This window comes from Xiphias gladius, chromosome 21, assembly GCF_016859285.1.
Source record: "Xiphias gladius isolate SHS-SW01 ecotype Sanya breed wild chromosome 21, ASM1685928v1, whole genome shotgun sequence".
Classification (NCBI taxonomy): Eukaryota; Metazoa; Chordata; class Actinopteri; order Istiophoriformes; family Xiphiidae; genus Xiphias; species Xiphias gladius.
The window spans coordinates 28,713,547-28,731,419 of NC_053420.1; the positions used below are offsets into that span (position 1 = coordinate 28,713,547).

Here is a 17,873-nt window from a genome sequence, read left to right on the forward strand (position 1 = left end):
TCCGTTGGCACTTGTTTTTCTCAGTGTCACAGAGCTCCGCACTGCCAGTGTCTGCGTGAGCACCTGAGCAGTTTTCTGGTCTCCGCGGCGCTCAGGGGCTAAACCTCCTCTGAAGACCAGCATGAGGCTGCTGGACGAGCGGATCTGGTCGCTGTTTAAGCGCCACTGGCAGCAGACTGTCACTTACTGGAGTGTGTTCTTCAGCTTCGGCCTATGCATCGCCTTCTTGGGGCCCACCATCCTGGACCTGAGCTGTCAGACCCAGTCCACCCTGCAGAAGATCACCTGGGTCTTCTTCTCCCAGCAGTTCTTCCTGCTGGTGGGCAGCAGCATGGGGGGACTCTGCAAGAAAACGTGAGTTCGTACAAAACAACAGTGACATCTCTGTAATATTCACAATAATCCCGTGGTCCGACAGTGTGTTTGTGATACTGAACTTTTCACATCTGAAGGAATCTATAGAATATTCCTGTAAACACTTAATTACATCTTAGATACTTCACATTGACCTGTGTGGTCACCATAATATACTCTATTTATTAACGCTTAACATTACTTTATCATGTTGATACATAATAACTTTTCCTAACTTTAGAGTTTGTTTGTTTTCTGAGTTTGGCTTACAAACATGAGTTTTAGCTGACAGATACAGATAGAGCAAGGAGCACATTACTTCAGCTGTAAAATACGGTTAAATACAATGGATATTTATCCCAAATCCCAAGTAAGTCTATTTTGGGTTTCTCTTATTGGAGTATTAAAAGAGTTTTAACAGAAAGTTAGACCTCTCCGTGGTCCTATCGACCCCACACATATGTAAAACAAAAGGAAATATACACTGATCAGCAACAACATTAACACCAGTGACTGATTTTAATATTGTGGCTGAATGGTGCATATGTACTGTATACTATATATATATATATATATATATATATATATATATATATATATATATATATATATATATATATATATATATATATATATATATATACTGATTCCACAAATCCCTGGAACTCTACTGGAGGGATGAAAACCATTCTTCCAACAGATATTCCCTCATTTGGTGTTTTGATGATGGAGGTGGAGAGCGCTGCACAACACGTCAGCCCAAAATCTCTCATAGGTGTTCAATTGGGTTGAGATCTGGTGACTGTGAAGGTCATAGCATATGATTCAAATTATTTTCATACTCAACAAACCCCTCATGCCCTATGCATGAGGGCATTGTCTTCCTGGAAGAGACCACTCCCATCAGGATAGAAATCTTTCATCATAGGATAAAGGTGATCACTGGGAACAGCTTTGTATTGATTTGCAGTGTCCTTTTAAGGGGACAAGAGGACCCAAACCTATGTACTGACGTCTTTCCCATAGATTTAAATGCAGATCTCACTTTAGTCACTATTGAAACTTTTTAAACACTAACCAGTTGAGCAGCCTTGTGCCTTAAGCTCCTGCCATCTGTGCCCGAAAAATGAACCCTCTTTCAAAGTCACATAGATCTTTTCCTCTTGTCATCTTGATACAAAATGAGAATCCACTGGGCCTGTTCTGTAATTTTTTCTACCTGCCACAGAGCATGATTGGATGTTAATTGCTTGTACCATGCAGTCCACCTGTGTGGAAGCATCTGCATTCGTTATGTTATCTCAGGGCACTTTTCATATAGACCATGTGTAGACCGTACTCTTTACAATATTATTTACAGACCCAACATTCCATTCCATTTTCTATATACATACAAGACATAGTTACAGCGCAACGTTTAGCCGATTCTCGATTAGTTTGTCAAAAGAAAAGTAATTGGCTACGATTTTGATAACGGATTCATTATTTAAGTTATTTTTCAGGTAAAAATACTGAATATTTTTTAAGTAACAGCCTCTTAAAAATTGAGGATTTGCTACTTTACTTGGTCTTTATGTGATCATAAACTAAATACCTTTGCAATTTGGACGCCTTGGACCTTTGTAAATGGTGATGGGCATTTTTAGTTTTTCCTTCAATTTTACAGACTAAACAATTGATCAGTGAATCAAGAAAATAATCAGCATATAAATCAATAATAAAAAAAACCAAAACAATTTCCATCTTATATGTAGGCTAAAATACTGTACTTTTCTTTGACCTGTCAGTTACATATTGGCAAACAAATGAATCTGTGTGTGTTCATGCATAGCTCTTATAACATATGAAACATGAAATATTGCCTTATTCGGTGTAATAACGTCAGTTTATGCTCAATTATACATTGTCACCTCCAAATGTGGCAGCGTAGTTTATGGCAAGCGGACGGGACTTCACACTTATACTTTACTTTTTTCACCTATACTTATACAAAACTTTCTACTTCCTGGGTTTTTCACAAGATTATAGGAAAAGAAAAAATATATATTTAAAGGGAAAAATGGCTGATTTTGCAAATATTATTTATTTTACACATACAGTAGTGACTGTTAAAATGTGTGGATATGGAGTATATCAGTGACCACATTGAGACTTTCACCTCTGACAGTTTAGACTGAATTGTAAATTTGCCTGGCAAATCTGTAACATTCAAATGATAGACGGTTGTTTCAGGTCTGTGCCAATCCTCACACATCAAGCAGCCGCTCAACCTTGACCTGGGGTGTAAAATTGAGTATTTCTGTGAAACGGACAGGGACATGTTTTGAGCCAGATGAGCACTTGGGTGTGTTTCTGTCTGGCCGTTTGACACATGACACAGGATTTTTGACACATTATCTTTGCTTGGAACAAATTGCCCTCTAGACAGGCTTATAACCTCATTACCTGGCCCTTTTAAATATGTATAAAAAACACATGTCACTCAACCACCTAAGCTTTTCTCCTACTTGAAGATTGTGGTAGCTGAACATCTTATTGCACACACACACACACACACACACACACACACACACACACACACACACACACACACACACACACACACACACACACACACACACACATTTTTGTCTTACATTAGTTTTGAGGACAAAAACATTCTCCTAACCCTAACCTAAGCCTGTTTCTAACCTGAACCCTAAAACCAAGTTGTGAGGACCAGCTAAAATGTCCCACGAGGGTTTCACACCAAACTTTGTCCACACAACCATAGAAGGAAATGTACTGATGATTACTGACTGGCGGCTACTCTGCTTTATCATACCCCTTTTTCACATGCTGAACAGTCTCTTTAGCAAACTAACAGTTATGTAGGACAAGGTTAAAAGGAGAGTGGAAAGTTGGCAGGAAAGAAGGAGAATACAAGGTGAAGATAATGAGGAGGTGTACTGAGGCTGGAGGGCTGTGATAAACCTACTGGGTAAATAAAAGTTAGAGGAACACCAGACCATCAAGGTGACTTTAAAGCAACAACAACAAGCTGGAAATCCCAGTCTCCTGCTAAGTCTGCCCTGGGCTGAGTCACAGTACTGGCCAGTTAAATAAGAATATGGTTTGTAAGTAAAGGTGAAGAATATGTTGAATATTAAATTATTTAAATAGCAAACCAATCATTTTACCTTAAACTTACACTTGTCAATGACTGACCGAATGTACTTTTGTCATTATAGTCGAGTATACTGCATAATGCTGTGGTTGATGTGTCCACACGTTGTCTTCTCCAGACTCCTGTCCTCCCTGTCAGCCCTCTTCTCCTGCACTCTCATCATCTCACTCGTGTTTGCCATCATACCATTATGTCACCATGTGGTGCTGTTGTCCGTCGCCATGGCACTCGCTGGCCAAGCCATGGGGGTGATTGACACCGTCGCCAACCTGCAGCTGGTGAAACTGTACCAGAAGGAATCGGCCATATTCCTGCAGGTCAGCGGGGGGGTGACAGCAGCTGAAGATGTTGCTGTGAATGTACATGTGGGCCAATACAAAAATATGTACAATACAATAACATATTATAGTTCATTCTGGTTAATTGACTTTATTAATGAAGTAAAGAGATTATACAAAGTTAAAGCTGCATTGATCTTTTTTTTTTTTATATGAACAATGGTTGGACCAAATGGACCAAAACCTTAAAGGCGAAGTTTACACAATCTTATATGGAACTCTATGTATTATGGTGTAAACATTTACTGATGCAAGTGTATTCATCATTTTAGTTCAGCAAATATTTCCTTGGTCATGTTGTATAAACATAGTGAGGTAAAGTAAAATTATCTGTGATTTATTGATGTTAATAATGCTCACACTATGTAAATATCTTAATAGACATTTCTAGGTGACAGCAGAGATGAGCAGTGCAAAATAAACAAAACAATAGTTTGCTAACACGTTTCTTCAAATGATAATGCATGGTTACTTTTTATTTCATTAACTTAAAGGACAGAAAATAAAATAAACAGTAGTTCCGGGATGTGCAAAAGCTCGGGCACCCTTCTAAGTCAGTAGTTAGAAGACTCCCCTGTTATGTAATCTTAGGGGGATCTTTGTTCATGTCTCTCCCCAGGCTTTGCATTTCTTCATAGGCCTTGGAGCACTGGTCAGTCCCCTGGTGGCTGATCCTTTCCTGGCAGAGGACAACTGTGGTCTGGGTGCCAACTGGACCGCCAACTCATCGTCTTCCTCGGACCTAGAGCACCTCCGCAACAGCCTTGCCGGGCATGGAACAGTGCTGCACAACATCTCCCACTATCCTCTCCACACTGAGGGTGTCAATATCACCAGGGTGTCCTATGCTTTCTGGATCATGGCTCTTATCAATGTGAGTTCATGACATTATTACGTGAGTCATATGAATGATGCTGACAAAGAAGTATATACAATACGCACTAGTATAATTGATTCGATTAAATATGTTGGACTTGTGGACGGGTCAATGACTGTGACTCTCGTACCTGCCGGTTAGATATGAAGCTAGGTCTAGCTGTGTGAGTTGAATAAGACTAAAGATAACACTATCCTATAAAAAGCCACAATATAAAGCCATGAGTCTCTTCTACTGAGCAAAGGATAGTAATGGTTTGTTAGAAATTGGGTCTTATTTTTGTAGTGTAGTGTAGTTTTCTGTAGGGAATAATAAGTTTGTACTTACTGAAGCAGCACTGCTACAATGGGGTCAGTCCAACAGGGAAATAAACACAAGCAGCCAGATAATCAGACAGCTTGCAAACAGATGATCCAAACCACTTTATTCATGAAAGTACACCCCAAATGTTGGTAATAATTCCTCATTTTTAGTAAGGCTAAAGTTAAACCAGGAAGACTGTCTGACTGCCTTTTTTTTCTTAGCGAACTTTGAGTGTTTTGCAAATCTCAGCAATGAATTGGTGAGTAAAAAGTCATTTTTACTAAGATGAATCACGGCGAGAACTATGAAAATATGACCCAATTTGTTAATTAGGTCTGTCACTTTTTCAAAGAATCAGTCTTAAATGAATCTGAACATACTTGTAAAGTTGGAATTGCTTTTGTAGAGATACACGTAAAAATCTTTGCAAGGGGTATTATGGACAACCTTCAAAATCTCAGCAAAGCGTAGTGTGGACCTGAGCATCAAGAGAGCAGATGGGTTGATCCAACTAATGTCAGGAAGTTTTCTCTGTTTTTGTTCTGTTGAGTTTGGGTGAACAATTCACCATAGTATGTATAGTAGCAGCCATGTTATACCACCAATCCATCCAAGTATAAAAGAAACACATGCATGAAAGTGTCCGATCGACACGATATACATTTGCTTATGAAGCATTATAGTCAGGATTATTAAATAAGCACTCGCAGGGCAGCAGCAGCTGCTTTTGCAGGAAATGAATTAATCACTTTAATTAATTAATTTAATTAATCAAATTAATCATTCTAATATCAGAAGCAGTGACTTCCCGATTCAATGGATCTCCGCTCCCTACCTCAAAGGATCATAAAGCAACAACTGGGCTTAAAGTAATGAAAATGTATTAACAACTGTCTACTAAAATGAGATAAATGCAATGATCGATGATACAGATGCAAAGTGGGACAAAAGGATAATATTAATCAATAGCTGATAAGATGAGCAATATAATAAATTAGGCAATGGTGGGAAAGAATATGTTTATGCTAGGGATCCTAGGACATCTGTAAGTGAAGTTTACGGACTAGAAGATATTGACAGCATGTCGACATTAACCCAGCCATGAGTAAGAGAAAAGTTGGCTTTAGCTACTTTAGGCGGCGGTCTTGAGATTTTCAGCAGGAAGCAGTTGGTGGTTGAAGTCATAACCTTTCACGGCCAACTCTGGGTGGCTCCTCCCTGAGGCGTGATGGGTTTGCCTAGTTGACAGGTTCTGCCAATGTATCTCTGTTGTTTCAGTTTTTGGAAGTCTACTAGATTTCTCTCCTTTGGCACCGCTGTTGATTTCTCAGTAGGCTTTTGGGCTGGCATGCAGCCAACGTGTGTCTGTGACGGGTTGAATGCGAAAACAAAAGCGATAATTCTAATTATTGTTGTTAACTTTCCCTAGATAGCTTTAGAAGGGATTGGGGCTGGCCAAACGACACAAACCTTCAAAAATCTTCAAAGCGAAGCCTTGTTGTTGACTTGACTTACAAAATAGAGGAGCTACAGGTTGCACCCACCGATAAAAATTAACTTGAAAAACACGAGGCAAAGAAGAGGAAGAAGAGCATCGCATAAAGTAAATAAAGTAAATAAAGTAAATAAAGAGCAATATGGCAAACATGGCAAGAAGCCAAAAGCAGCTAAAAAGCAAATGGTGAAAAGCAACGCATGAAGTAGGTTTTTATTCCTGAGGGCCTGGTGTGCGTTTTGGGAGCAGTACTCATCTTCTCACTTTGTTTCACTGTAGAAGAGAGTAATTTTTAAAAAAATTTTCTTACCTTGTATTAACGATGCCGGCAGTACGGTCACGTAGTACATATTGCACTGAACTTTACATTTCAGATTCCATTCTATAAAACAAAAATCTGAGGATTAAATTAATTACATTAAAAACGTTTACTGAGTAAAATTACCTGGGTTATAGAGTAGTTGGCCAATTATTTTCATATTATTTCAGACGTGTTGAAAGGAGAAATCTCCTGTTGCATTTCTTAAGGAATGTGGCCTTTGATATATGCATATAGCATAGAGTAGCATAGAGTTTTTGGCCAATTATTACTTCTTCACAGTATGGACCCACTGGACTCACACACACATTCACAGCATTCCTTCCCCTTCTTTTCGCTCCCTCTTTTTTAACAGTATCTGTTAAAATGGGTCCATAGTGTGAAGAGGGGCTCGCACCTTAAGGATAATTCAATTTTTTTTCTTTATGTTGTCTCCTTTGAGGGAAGTAACAGTCAAATATTAATCAAAGATGAGTCCTATTGTGGTGAGACAAACTCTGTTCCAGTCCGTGGAGGTTTTGCTTGTTTAATCCTATTTGCCTTGTGTCCTTTTGACCCATGAGCTGGTCATAGAATCCTCTGACGTGATAAAAACTTTTTTTTTGGAGATAGTTCCTTTGTCTCTGTTTCCTGTCCATTTGATGGTTTAATTGTGGGAAGGCAGGAAGGGGGACCTTTTTGGTTCATAACACTGTATGTCCATACCATGAACTCTTCAATAGCTTATGGACTGAGGCCAGCCCATGTTCGCTACACTGACATGCAGCCTGGAGAAGGATAATTCCAGTTTAATTTGTTCAAATTAATTCGAACACAGCTCAAACAAAGCTCTTACAAGAGCGTCCTCGTATTAAACATAAGCCTGCCCGAATTCTGACTAAAAGTGAAACTAACACAAAGTGGCCTGTTTCCTCTGCTTAGCATTTGAGTATTTTTTCAGCAGTTCAGCACAGAAGCAGCGTCTTCTGTCACTATAGAGTTAAAATAAGCAAAGCCATGCTTCCAAAATTAGGCAGGGGTGGACGAGAAATCTGGTTAGTGACCTGCTGCATGTATATGCAGATTTACGGTAAACAGGTTACTATAGTGCATGTAAATGTGTTCCCCGGTCACCTGTGTAACCTGATTTCTCTGAGGAAGTCATTGTCCAGAGAATTCACAGCAAGCGAGTGGGCATGTTGATAACATTTCTATCCTGCCTCCTGAACACTCTACTCAGGCGCCACCTCTCACCTAAACCAAACTTGAGTATTTCCAGTATGGGACAACACGTCTGACACAGACAATCCCCTGTTGTGTGTTCCATGTGTGAAAGGGCAACTCTGGACAATGTTCGGACCTGATTCTCCAGACATTGACTCATCGAGCTCATATGAGAAAACAGCTCAATAGCTGCCGAAATATTCATCACCAAAACAGTGGACAGAGTGGCATGGCCATTGCTAAAGCCACATCACTAGCATGGCCAAAAAAGAGGATAATGGAACACATGAAAATATCACAAGCTAATTGCATTTGTTTGATTGTATTTGTGTGACTGTATTACTGGCTGTTTCTCATTACCACATTCCCCTTGGCCACAGCCGATGATGGAACACATGAAAAACTGATGATTAAAAATGCCTTGCTATTTAGCAAGTCATTTGCACTACCTTTGCACTACAATTGCACTTGGGCTGTGTGGTAATGAGAAACAGCCTATAATACAGTCAAAGAAATACAAATGTTGTCGTCGTAAAATTTGAAAGGCAAAGTGTATGATTAAATTTAACATTTAAACATAACTGTATAATTAGCTGGTGATACTGATGGCATTGATGGCACTGCAGGCCAACAAGGGAAAACAAAATTCACAGCACTGAATCCACTTTTTTCTTGTGAGGCTTTGTAGAAAAAAATTTGAAAAAAAAACAACAAAAAACTGATTTGACTCATAATTAAATAATTTGGGTATCCCATGACCAGACTTCCCATGCAGTGTTGTGCAATCTCAAGTCACAATGACCGAAATGGAATTAAATGATAATGAAATTTCAAACACTGTTGTTGCTTTCCGAAGCTGCTCAGATTTGTGTCCTTGTTTCCAGTTTTGTTCTCAGAATTGTTTAACTTCCTTTAGATGTCTATCAGCCTTGATATTGCCCTTCAGATGAAGTGATACACTTCCATCAGAGCAGAAATACTGCTGTTTTCTTCTGTTTGAACTGGATCAGCTCCAAGCAGAGGTTGAGATAAGACAGTGTGGATGCTACTTCTATAAGAAGAGGTTCACAAATTGAATCAGGTGACAGGAAGTGTTGACTGTTAAGTTGGCTAACAAAACACTCTTTGTGTGTTCTGGCAGCTCCCTGTGCCAGTAGCAGTGTTCGCATTGATGTACCATGAGAGACTGTTTCCTTGCTTCAGGAAAAGTCCACGTCTGCTGGACCGGGACTCTCTGTCCAGCTCCGCTGGGGACAGTGGCCGAGGTAACGCATGTATGTGTGTGTGTGTGTGTGTGTGTGTGTCACCAAACTATTCAAATGAAGTGCAAAACCTTACAGTATTCCTGTCGCTGTAGAACACGGGAGTGTGTTTGGTTGCTGCAACCCTGCCAAACTGCGAGGTCGCCCTGCTACTTTCTTCATCCTCCATGCTCTAGGTGGCGCCATCGTCTTCATCACTGATGGGATTATAGTGAGAGTTCCAGCTAACACTACAAACATATACACACAGACATTTAACACTATACTCTGTGCCAGGAGTTCTCAAAATGTGAGTTGCACAGGGGTTGTGTGAGAGTTTCATTGGGGTACAGAAGTCTGAGACCTGAGGCAAAGACTCTGGTGATCTAAAAACAAGGGGAAGATTGTTGTAGTAATGAAGTCATTTAAAAACACACTGCTGCAGTTTGTGTCAGAAATTGCACTCCTCGAAGTCATGACTCAGTTAAACTTAATTTCAGACTTGAAAACCTCCTGTTTCTTGGCCTGCAGGGCTCCTACGCTGGTTTCATCTACACCTACGCCATCTCCCCTCCTCTGGTGATGGGTCATAAGACTGCCGGCTGTCTGGACAGTATATTCTGGGCCTCTATCACAGCCGGAAGACTGTCTTTCATCTACCTGTCCTACAGATACACAGCTCCCATGCTGCTCACCTTCAGTCTGGTATGAACACACATTTAAAGGACAAATCCATCTTAAAGTAAATAGAGTAGTTGATATTACAGTGCACTGACAATAGATCTCAGCAGGTTAACATCAGAGGTCAGATTTTGTGTTTTCCCACACTGGTTTGTTCATCACACTGAGTATACACAATTTCAACTAAGAGCAATAGAGCTCATGCACAGCTGTCAAATGATATTTTAAACTAAATATTTGAACTGGGCGGGAATGCACGACAGAAATAGATGGCATTATTAAGAGATGGATTACTGTCTAAGTAGATACACAGACAGCCGGATCTGAAAGCCAAACTAAACTTTGTTGTCATCCTCAGCACTTGATTAGGGCACTTTAAGTACCTACAACAGAAGCCCTGCTATTCTAGTCCCTAAAGATCTGATCGGAGATACTTGCCTTTTGATTTGTCACTGTAAACAACTGCACCTCAGTATTCGGTAGGACATGAAATTTGCTGTGTGACCAATGCCTGATAGCTGATGACAGTTTTATCTGTATATTTTTTATTAAGTATGTAACCACAATGTAATACAGACCAAGTGCAGTTGTTTCACTTTTCATTTAGTTCAACAACAACAGAACACGAAAGCCAGGACAGGTATTGCTAATGTTCTGACAGCCTGTCTCCGTTCATTTGTTATTTCTTCCACTTTCATGATTCAATCTACATAGACGTATTGGTTGATGTTGGATGGAATTAACACCAATTTTTTAATAATTTATGAATTTCATAAGATAAAACACTACACAATCTGTAAATCCCTGAAAACATTTAAAAGGAAACCTAGTGGTAGAGTTGTGAAAAGTAATACATTAAAGTACCTTATGTCCACTCAATACATCACAGACTCTTACTGAGCTCCACCCTCTAGTTGTTTAATAGGTGACAAGCACTTAGGGACAAGGGCAGGTTTATGGTCTCTCAAAACCAGTTTTTAAGACGACCACATCGGAAATCAAATGTGTTAATATTCATTCTGAATGGCCACACCTGAAGACGGAGTGAAAAGCCGACTGTGATAGAGAGTTGAGAGATGTGCTTTCATTTAAAAGTGGGGGTAACGGCACACATTTTCAGACAGCCTCTACTGGAAGACATTCATAGTGTTGCACTCAGTTGATCACATTAAAAGTGCCACATATGCATTGCATTCAGAAAGTTTTCATACCCCTTTTCTTTTTTCACATTTGTTATGTTGCAGCCTTAGGCTTAAATTGTTTACATTAATTTTTCCCTCAACAATTTACACTCAATATCCCATAGTGACAAAGCAAAAGAATTTCTGAATTTTCTTCAAATTTATAAAAAAAAAAAAGGAAAAATTGAAATATGTCATTGACATAAGTATTCAGACCGTTTACTCAGTACTTAGTTGAAATACCTTTGGCAGCGATTACAGCCTCAAGTCTTCTTGGGTATGACATGAGAAGCTTTGCACACCTGGATTTGGGGATTTTCGACCATTCTTCTCTGCACATCCTCTCAAGCTCTATCGGGTTGGAAAGAGAACAAAGCACAGTACAGGTACCACATAAAGATGTATAATAGTAATGAGACTAATAATAAAACTAATAATCATAATAATAACTTAAATAATAATACTAATAAAACTAAACATAACAATAATAATCATAATCATAATAATTGAAGCCGTGGGTGTTGAGCAGGATCATGGGGGCAGTAGGTAGTTTGCAGTCACAGACCCAGGCTCTGCAGCACCAGGGGCAGAAATACCTGCAGTAAGCGACAGAAGGAGAGAGGTGAGAGACGAGAAAGCACAAAAGTACGAGAGAGAGAAGTAGAGTTAGTAACGAGCACTGATGGGATATTAATGCGTACAGATGGAGAGGAAGAGGAGGAGAGAGTAGCTCGGTGCATCATGGGAAGTCCCCTGGCAGTCTAGGCCTATAGCAGCATGACTAAGGGGGTGGTTCATGCCAAGCCTGAGCCAGCCCTAACTGTAAGCTTTATCAAAAACTAAGGTTTTAAGCCTACTCTTAAATGTGAAGAGGTGTCTGCCTTCTGGACCCAAACTGGAAAATGTTTCCACAGTAAAGGAGCCTAATAACTGAAGGCTCTGCCTCCCATTCTACTTATAGAGACACTAGGAACCACAAGCAAGCCTGCATTCTGGGAGCGCAGTGTTCTAGTGGGGTAATAGGGTACTATGAGCTCTTTAAGATATGATGGTGCCTGACCATTAAGGGCTTTGTAGTTGAGGGGGGGCTTAAATTCTATTCTGGATTTTACAGGGAGCCAATGCAAAGAAGGTAACAAAAACTATAATCTCTTTTCCTAGTTCCTGTCAGTACTCACGCTGCAGCATTCTGGATCAGCTGGAGAATATTTAAAGATTTGTTGGTACAGCCTGATAATGAGGATTCACAATATTCCAGCCTACAAGTAACAAAAGCATGGACCAGTTCTTCTGCATCTTCTTGAGACAGGATGTGCCTGATTTCTGCAATGTTACATAGGTGAAAAAAGGCAGGATTGTTTGATGTGGGAGTTAAAGGACATATCCTGATCATAGAGAACTCCTGAGATTCCTAAAAGTGGCGCTGGAGGCCAGGGCAATGCCATCTAGAGTAACTATATCATCAGATACTGTGTTTCTGAGGTGTGGGGGGACAAGTACAATAACTTTTATGGTTTTGTCTGAGTTTAACAGCAGAGATCTTTATGTCCTAAGGCATGCTTGAAGTTTAGCTAACTGATTGGTTTCATTGGGCTTCATTGACAAGTACAATTGGGTATCATCTGCATAACAATGGAAGTTTATGGAGTGTTTCCTAATAATATTGCCCAAAGGAAGCATATATAAGTTGAATGGAACTGTTCCAAGCACAGAACCCTGTAGAACTCCGTGACTAGGATTTATCGCTAACGTGCACAAACTGAAATCGTTCTAATAAATAGGACCTAAACCAGCTTAGAGCGGTTCTTTTAATGTCAATTAATGTTCCAGTCTCTGTAATAGGATGTGATGGTCAAGGATGTCAAAAGCAGCACTAAGATCTAACAAGTCAAGTACAGAGACAAGTCCTTTGTCCGATGTAAATAGAAGGTCATAAACTATTTTAATGTAAAAAGTCACACATTTTTTCTCAAGGATCTTAGCTCAATGATCTTAGAGAGAAAGGGAAGGTTAGATATGGGTCTATAGTTGGCTAAAACATCTGGATCAAGAGTAGGGTTTTTTTTTAATTTAATTAAAGCTGTTTTTATAGGGCTGCAGTACATAACCTGTTAATAAAGACATATTGGTCAGAGGGGGACAGCCTGCTGGGTCCCAATTCAGGTACTGCAGACATAGATGAGAAATCAGCAGTGGGGGGGGGGGCATTTTCCTCAAATGGACTTATTCCTACGTTGCTTTGTGCAGCAAAAATAGTTGGCCTGCAGTACCTAATATCTGATTGGAATTGTATGGGAGGGCATTTGGTAGGCTCAATATCCTCCTTGCACTCCAGTGGCAGAGGATTACTCCCCGATGCTTAGAATAGGTCACATGCTTAAAGAAGTTAGTGTTTCGCACCTCCAAGTCTCCATAATAGCATAAACACAAGCATGCCGAAATAGCTCAGTTGGGAGAGTGTTAGACTGAAGAACTAAAGGTCCCTGGTTCGATCCTGGGTTTTGGCAGTACAGGGGCTAACTTTTACTGTTACTTTAATGGTCTCAGCTGTTGATTCATATTAGTCTGGCGCTTTTCTTGGTTGAGTTTCCTACATGTGTTTGCACTGCAACACATCAATGTTGTAGATGTAACTTCAGCCATTGCACCTATACACTCCTCGATGATGAAATGAACACAGCAGGGTTTCTGTGAGTGTTTGCTTTGCGGGCCTGGTAGTCATTTGCTTAGCTGCAGGTTAAATGGGAATGTCTGTATATTTTATATTGTATTTATATTTTTCACATACTTGTGATTTCTGGGCGGGTTATGGAGTTAAGACTTCAATTTTGTTGTAATGGATGTCAGCAATGAACGTGGGCATCGTTTTTTTTTAGATCTGTGAAATGTAATTCTTTTTTTTCTTTTTTTTTTTCGGCTCAGATGTCTTGAGAACTCTGCTGAAGTTCTAATCTGTATGGTGGCCTTGAGCTGCAAAAAACATTACAACACTCCCGTATCAAAAAATATCGAGAACAATATGAAGAAAGTAAAACAAACATTTCCATAAACACAGCATTTAAGGTACCTAACATGGTTCCTATAATTGGTACCTCCTGAAATTCATTGTAACACGTTGCTCTTCCTTCTGTGGTCACAACAAAGAGACACCAGTGAGGGAAACATGAATATAATTAATTTGCATCTGCCACATGTCACTCTCAGGTAGAGAAAGTAAAACGCAGAGCGAGGTGCTTTGTTAATATCCACGTAGTATTTCCAATGAAAATGATAGTAGGTACATCTTCTTGCACTGGAAATGTTTACCGGAAAAATTCCTGTGTTTCCGAACTCATATCCTCAGTGACTCCCACCAGGTGTGCCGAAATAGCTCAGTTGGGAGAGCGTTAGACTGAAGATCTAAAGGTCCCTGGTTCAATCCCGGGTTTCGGCAGTACGTGGGCTACCTTTTCAGAATATGTTACCTTTATGGTCTGAGCTGTTGATTCATATCGATCTGGTGCTGTTCTTTGTTGAGTTTTCCTACATTTGTTTGCATTGCAACAAATCAATGTTGTAGATGTAACTTCTGCCATTGCACCTATACACTCTTAGCTGCAGTAGCTTAGCTGCAGGTTAAATGGGAATTTACATTTTTCACATACTTGTGATTTCTGCTTTTTCTTACCTATGGACATTTTTACGATTTTATGAAGACATCAGTAGGAATACTGATGTCTTTTCTTCAATACACCATAGCTACAATCATGAGAAATATATTAATCGCACTGACTAAATAGTCAGCCGCCTCACACTAAACTACTAGCTTACATGAGTCTTGCGTTTTACTTGTAAATCTGACGTTTCAATGCTTTTGGGCATCACCTGCATCATATCACCATTGTGATGTTGCATGCCTCTGAAACACCTGCAATGGGAGGATCTTAAGGTAACTTCATCATAAATCCAGTTTAGCTAAAGTTTAGCAATGGTTTAGCTGAACCTGCGCTCGTGTTGACACAGCAGTCAGGTCCAGTTGAGCATGCAGCTGCGTTTTAATCCTTGCAATCTCAATTTATCTGGACCCGTTCTGAGCTGTGGCTAAGCTAGTGACACGCTAAGTGACACTGTAACAGCTCTCTTCTGTTCAGTGGAAAGTTGTTCTCTGAAATGTCTGTTTAATTTTTCATAGATGTTGAGTTGCTTTTCAACTGAGGGCCACCACACTGCGGTTTATGGTGCCGAATTGCCTCAACTAGGAGGGCGTTAGAGTTAAGACTTCATGTTTGTTGTACTGGATGTCAGCAATGAACGTGGGCATTGTTGTTTTTTAGATCTGTAAAATGTAATTTTTTTTTTTTTTTTTTTTTTTTTTTATATATATATTTTATTTATATCTGTCTTCCCTTATTCCCTACATACATGCATTAGAAGGTGTACTCACATGCCCCCTGTCTGTAGTTCACAGCAGCTTGAACAGGTTAGAAGTGAATTGTTACTAATCCGAAGTGGCCTGTGTTGGACTGTGAATGACCACACGAAGGGTGCACACAACAAATATAGTTAAACTTCGCCCTACTTTCTATTTTGACTGTTTATTTGAGGATGACATTATTAATATTAGGTATGTCGCCATTTTAGTTTATGCTCTGATTTGTCTGAAATGTACCTACATTTCACAGCCACCACAGAGTTGTTCTTATAAGCTGAAATAGCTCATTTATGAGAGCGTTAAATTGAAGATTTAAAGGTCCCTGGTTTGGGCCCAGACTTTGGCAGCAAGTTGGTTGATGTTTTTACGATTACAGTGCCTCAGTTGTTAGCTTGTAGCAGTTGATGACAAAACAGAGATTGTATGTGCTCCCAACATCGGACATACTCCTGTCATTACTGCTTTGTGAGACAAGTCACAATGGCCATCAATGCCTTAATGATGAAATCTTCCAAAAACCTTCTCATTTGGCTCTAAACTTAAATCCTATCTAAATGTATTAGATTAATTCATTAATTCATTATACCAATTTGAATTTAAATATTGATATTGCAAGGACAGTCGTTTATTACAGATACATACATTTAATCACTAGAAACTGTCAGCTGTGAATAAACAAAATATAGTGGTTTTTAAAATGGCCAAATGGACAACAAAATTGAGAGAAACAGGACTAGGTCAAAACCTAATGTATGGCTGGACCGCCCTTTATCTGTTTGCTACTCTCCTACTGTCTGTGCTGACACATACAACATTTTAATCCAGCTGAACTCCAAATAAAGCTGTTCGCATTTATATGTTTTTCTGTTTCTGCTGTCAGAAAACGGAACAACTATGAAATGGTGACTGAAACATTGTCCATTAAGACGACATGTTGACCAGCAGTCACTTCCAAGCCATGTCCAAGCTGCTGCTCTGTACTGCTAAAATCCTGATTTTAGAACCGTGACGTTGTCTGACAAAATCACCATGAACATAAGTTAAAGACAACGGCTGTGCTGTGATTTCAGCTATATTTACTTGTAAAATTATCACTCAGAGAGAAAGTTAGAAGCTCATTCAGATCTATGCAGTTGCAGTGTGGTCAATTGAACAAGACGCATAGAGACATGTGCCTACAAAGGGAAAGCCCGACCTCGCGCTTGCGGGGCATTACTGGCGACTCTCTTCTACGGAAAGTAGCTAAGGTTTGTCCAAAAAGTCACCAGATTTGTCACTAGGTGCTTTTGTGAAGAAAAGCTGCAAAAGGGGTCTGAAATGTCGGTAAATTTAGCGACAAAGGTGCTAAGTTGGAAAAACTGCCTGTAAACACCCCCCAGATGATGTAATAGAAACTGTACCAATTCATTTTGAAAGAGCAACGGCCAATGGAGAAACTCCGACACTCAGCCAGCCAACCAATGGTGTAACTATCACTCACTCACTCACTCACTCACTCGCTCACGGACATTCGCGTTTATGGGGATAGCCCTGCTGTTGCAGCCAAAAAATGTAGATGCTGTATTTTGCTATAATATGCCAAAATAGCTCAGTTAGGAGAGCGTTAGACTGAGGACAGGGCATAGCTTTGGCTTTCTTTTGGGTGCACATTGCCTCGAAATTTAGGTGTGTTGGCTCATGGCAGTAGGTGTCACAGCTCTGTAGAGTTTGAACGTTCAAATATCATTTTTATAACCCCGCTTCCTGCGTTTGTGCTGCTTGTGTTTTTCTGAAATATTGCTGTTTTTTTCACCTGGTGGCCAGCATACCTAAGTGTTGTGCCAAAATAGCTCAGTTAGGCGAGCATTATCCTGAGAATCTAAAGGCCTGTGGTTCAATCCCAGGTTTAGTTTTGGCAACTGATGGAATTCGATTTGGTGCACATCACCTTTTGGGTCACCCGCCCCATAACACAGCCATATTAGGGAAATTCACCTTCTCTTGCCCTTCTTTTTGGGGTGACAAAATGAATGCAGGCAGTTTTGCCAATGCCCAGACTTTTGTGCATCATTCGCTCACTGTCTCTCTCTCTGTCTGTCTCTAAGGTGGGAGTCATACTGGTGCAGTGCCTGTTGTTGATCTTCTACACAAGCTGTGTGTTTCTCTTCATCGGTACCTGCGTGTTGGGACTGTGCATAAGCAGTGTGTTTCCCTCCATGCTGGCCTTTACAGAGGACATATTAGACTACAAAGGTAAAAAACAAACACATACACACATTCTGGCGCTTAATCTGTTGTTACTTAATCAGAAATTTAAAAAAAAAT

At 39.9% G+C, this 17,873-nt stretch overlaps 1 protein-coding gene and 2 non-coding genes across 5 annotated transcripts in view; all 3 read left to right on the forward strand.

Moving 5' to 3' along the window:
- The window catches only part of mfsd4aa (major facilitator superfamily domain containing 4Aa), a 27,334-nt gene continuing 9,461 nt past the window's right edge, over positions 1 to 17,873 (forward strand). For all 3 annotated transcript variants that reach the window (XR_005709818.1, XR_005709819.1, XM_040159477.1), the window contains exons 1-7: positions 1 to 354; positions 3,639 to 3,837; positions 4,478 to 4,732; positions 9,197 to 9,320; positions 9,413 to 9,528; positions 9,828 to 10,001; positions 17,654 to 17,801. Coding sequence is in view for 1 of the 3 variants with exons in the window: in XM_040159477.1 (XP_040015411.1) it covers positions 122 to 354; positions 3,639 to 3,837; positions 4,478 to 4,732; positions 9,197 to 9,320; positions 9,413 to 9,528; positions 9,828 to 10,001; positions 17,654 to 17,801 (1,249 nt within the window). In the remaining 2 variants the exon portion in view is untranslated. The remainder of the gene's footprint in view (positions 355 to 3,638; positions 3,838 to 4,477; positions 4,733 to 9,196; positions 9,321 to 9,412; positions 9,529 to 9,827; positions 10,002 to 17,653; positions 17,802 to 17,873) is intronic.
- trnaf-gaa lies at positions 13,593 to 13,665 on the forward strand. The gene has a single exon. It is a non-coding gene; the product is annotated as a tRNA-Phe (tRNA).
- trnaf-gaa lies at positions 14,519 to 14,591 on the forward strand. Its single transcript has one exon. It is a non-coding gene; the product is annotated as a tRNA-Phe (tRNA).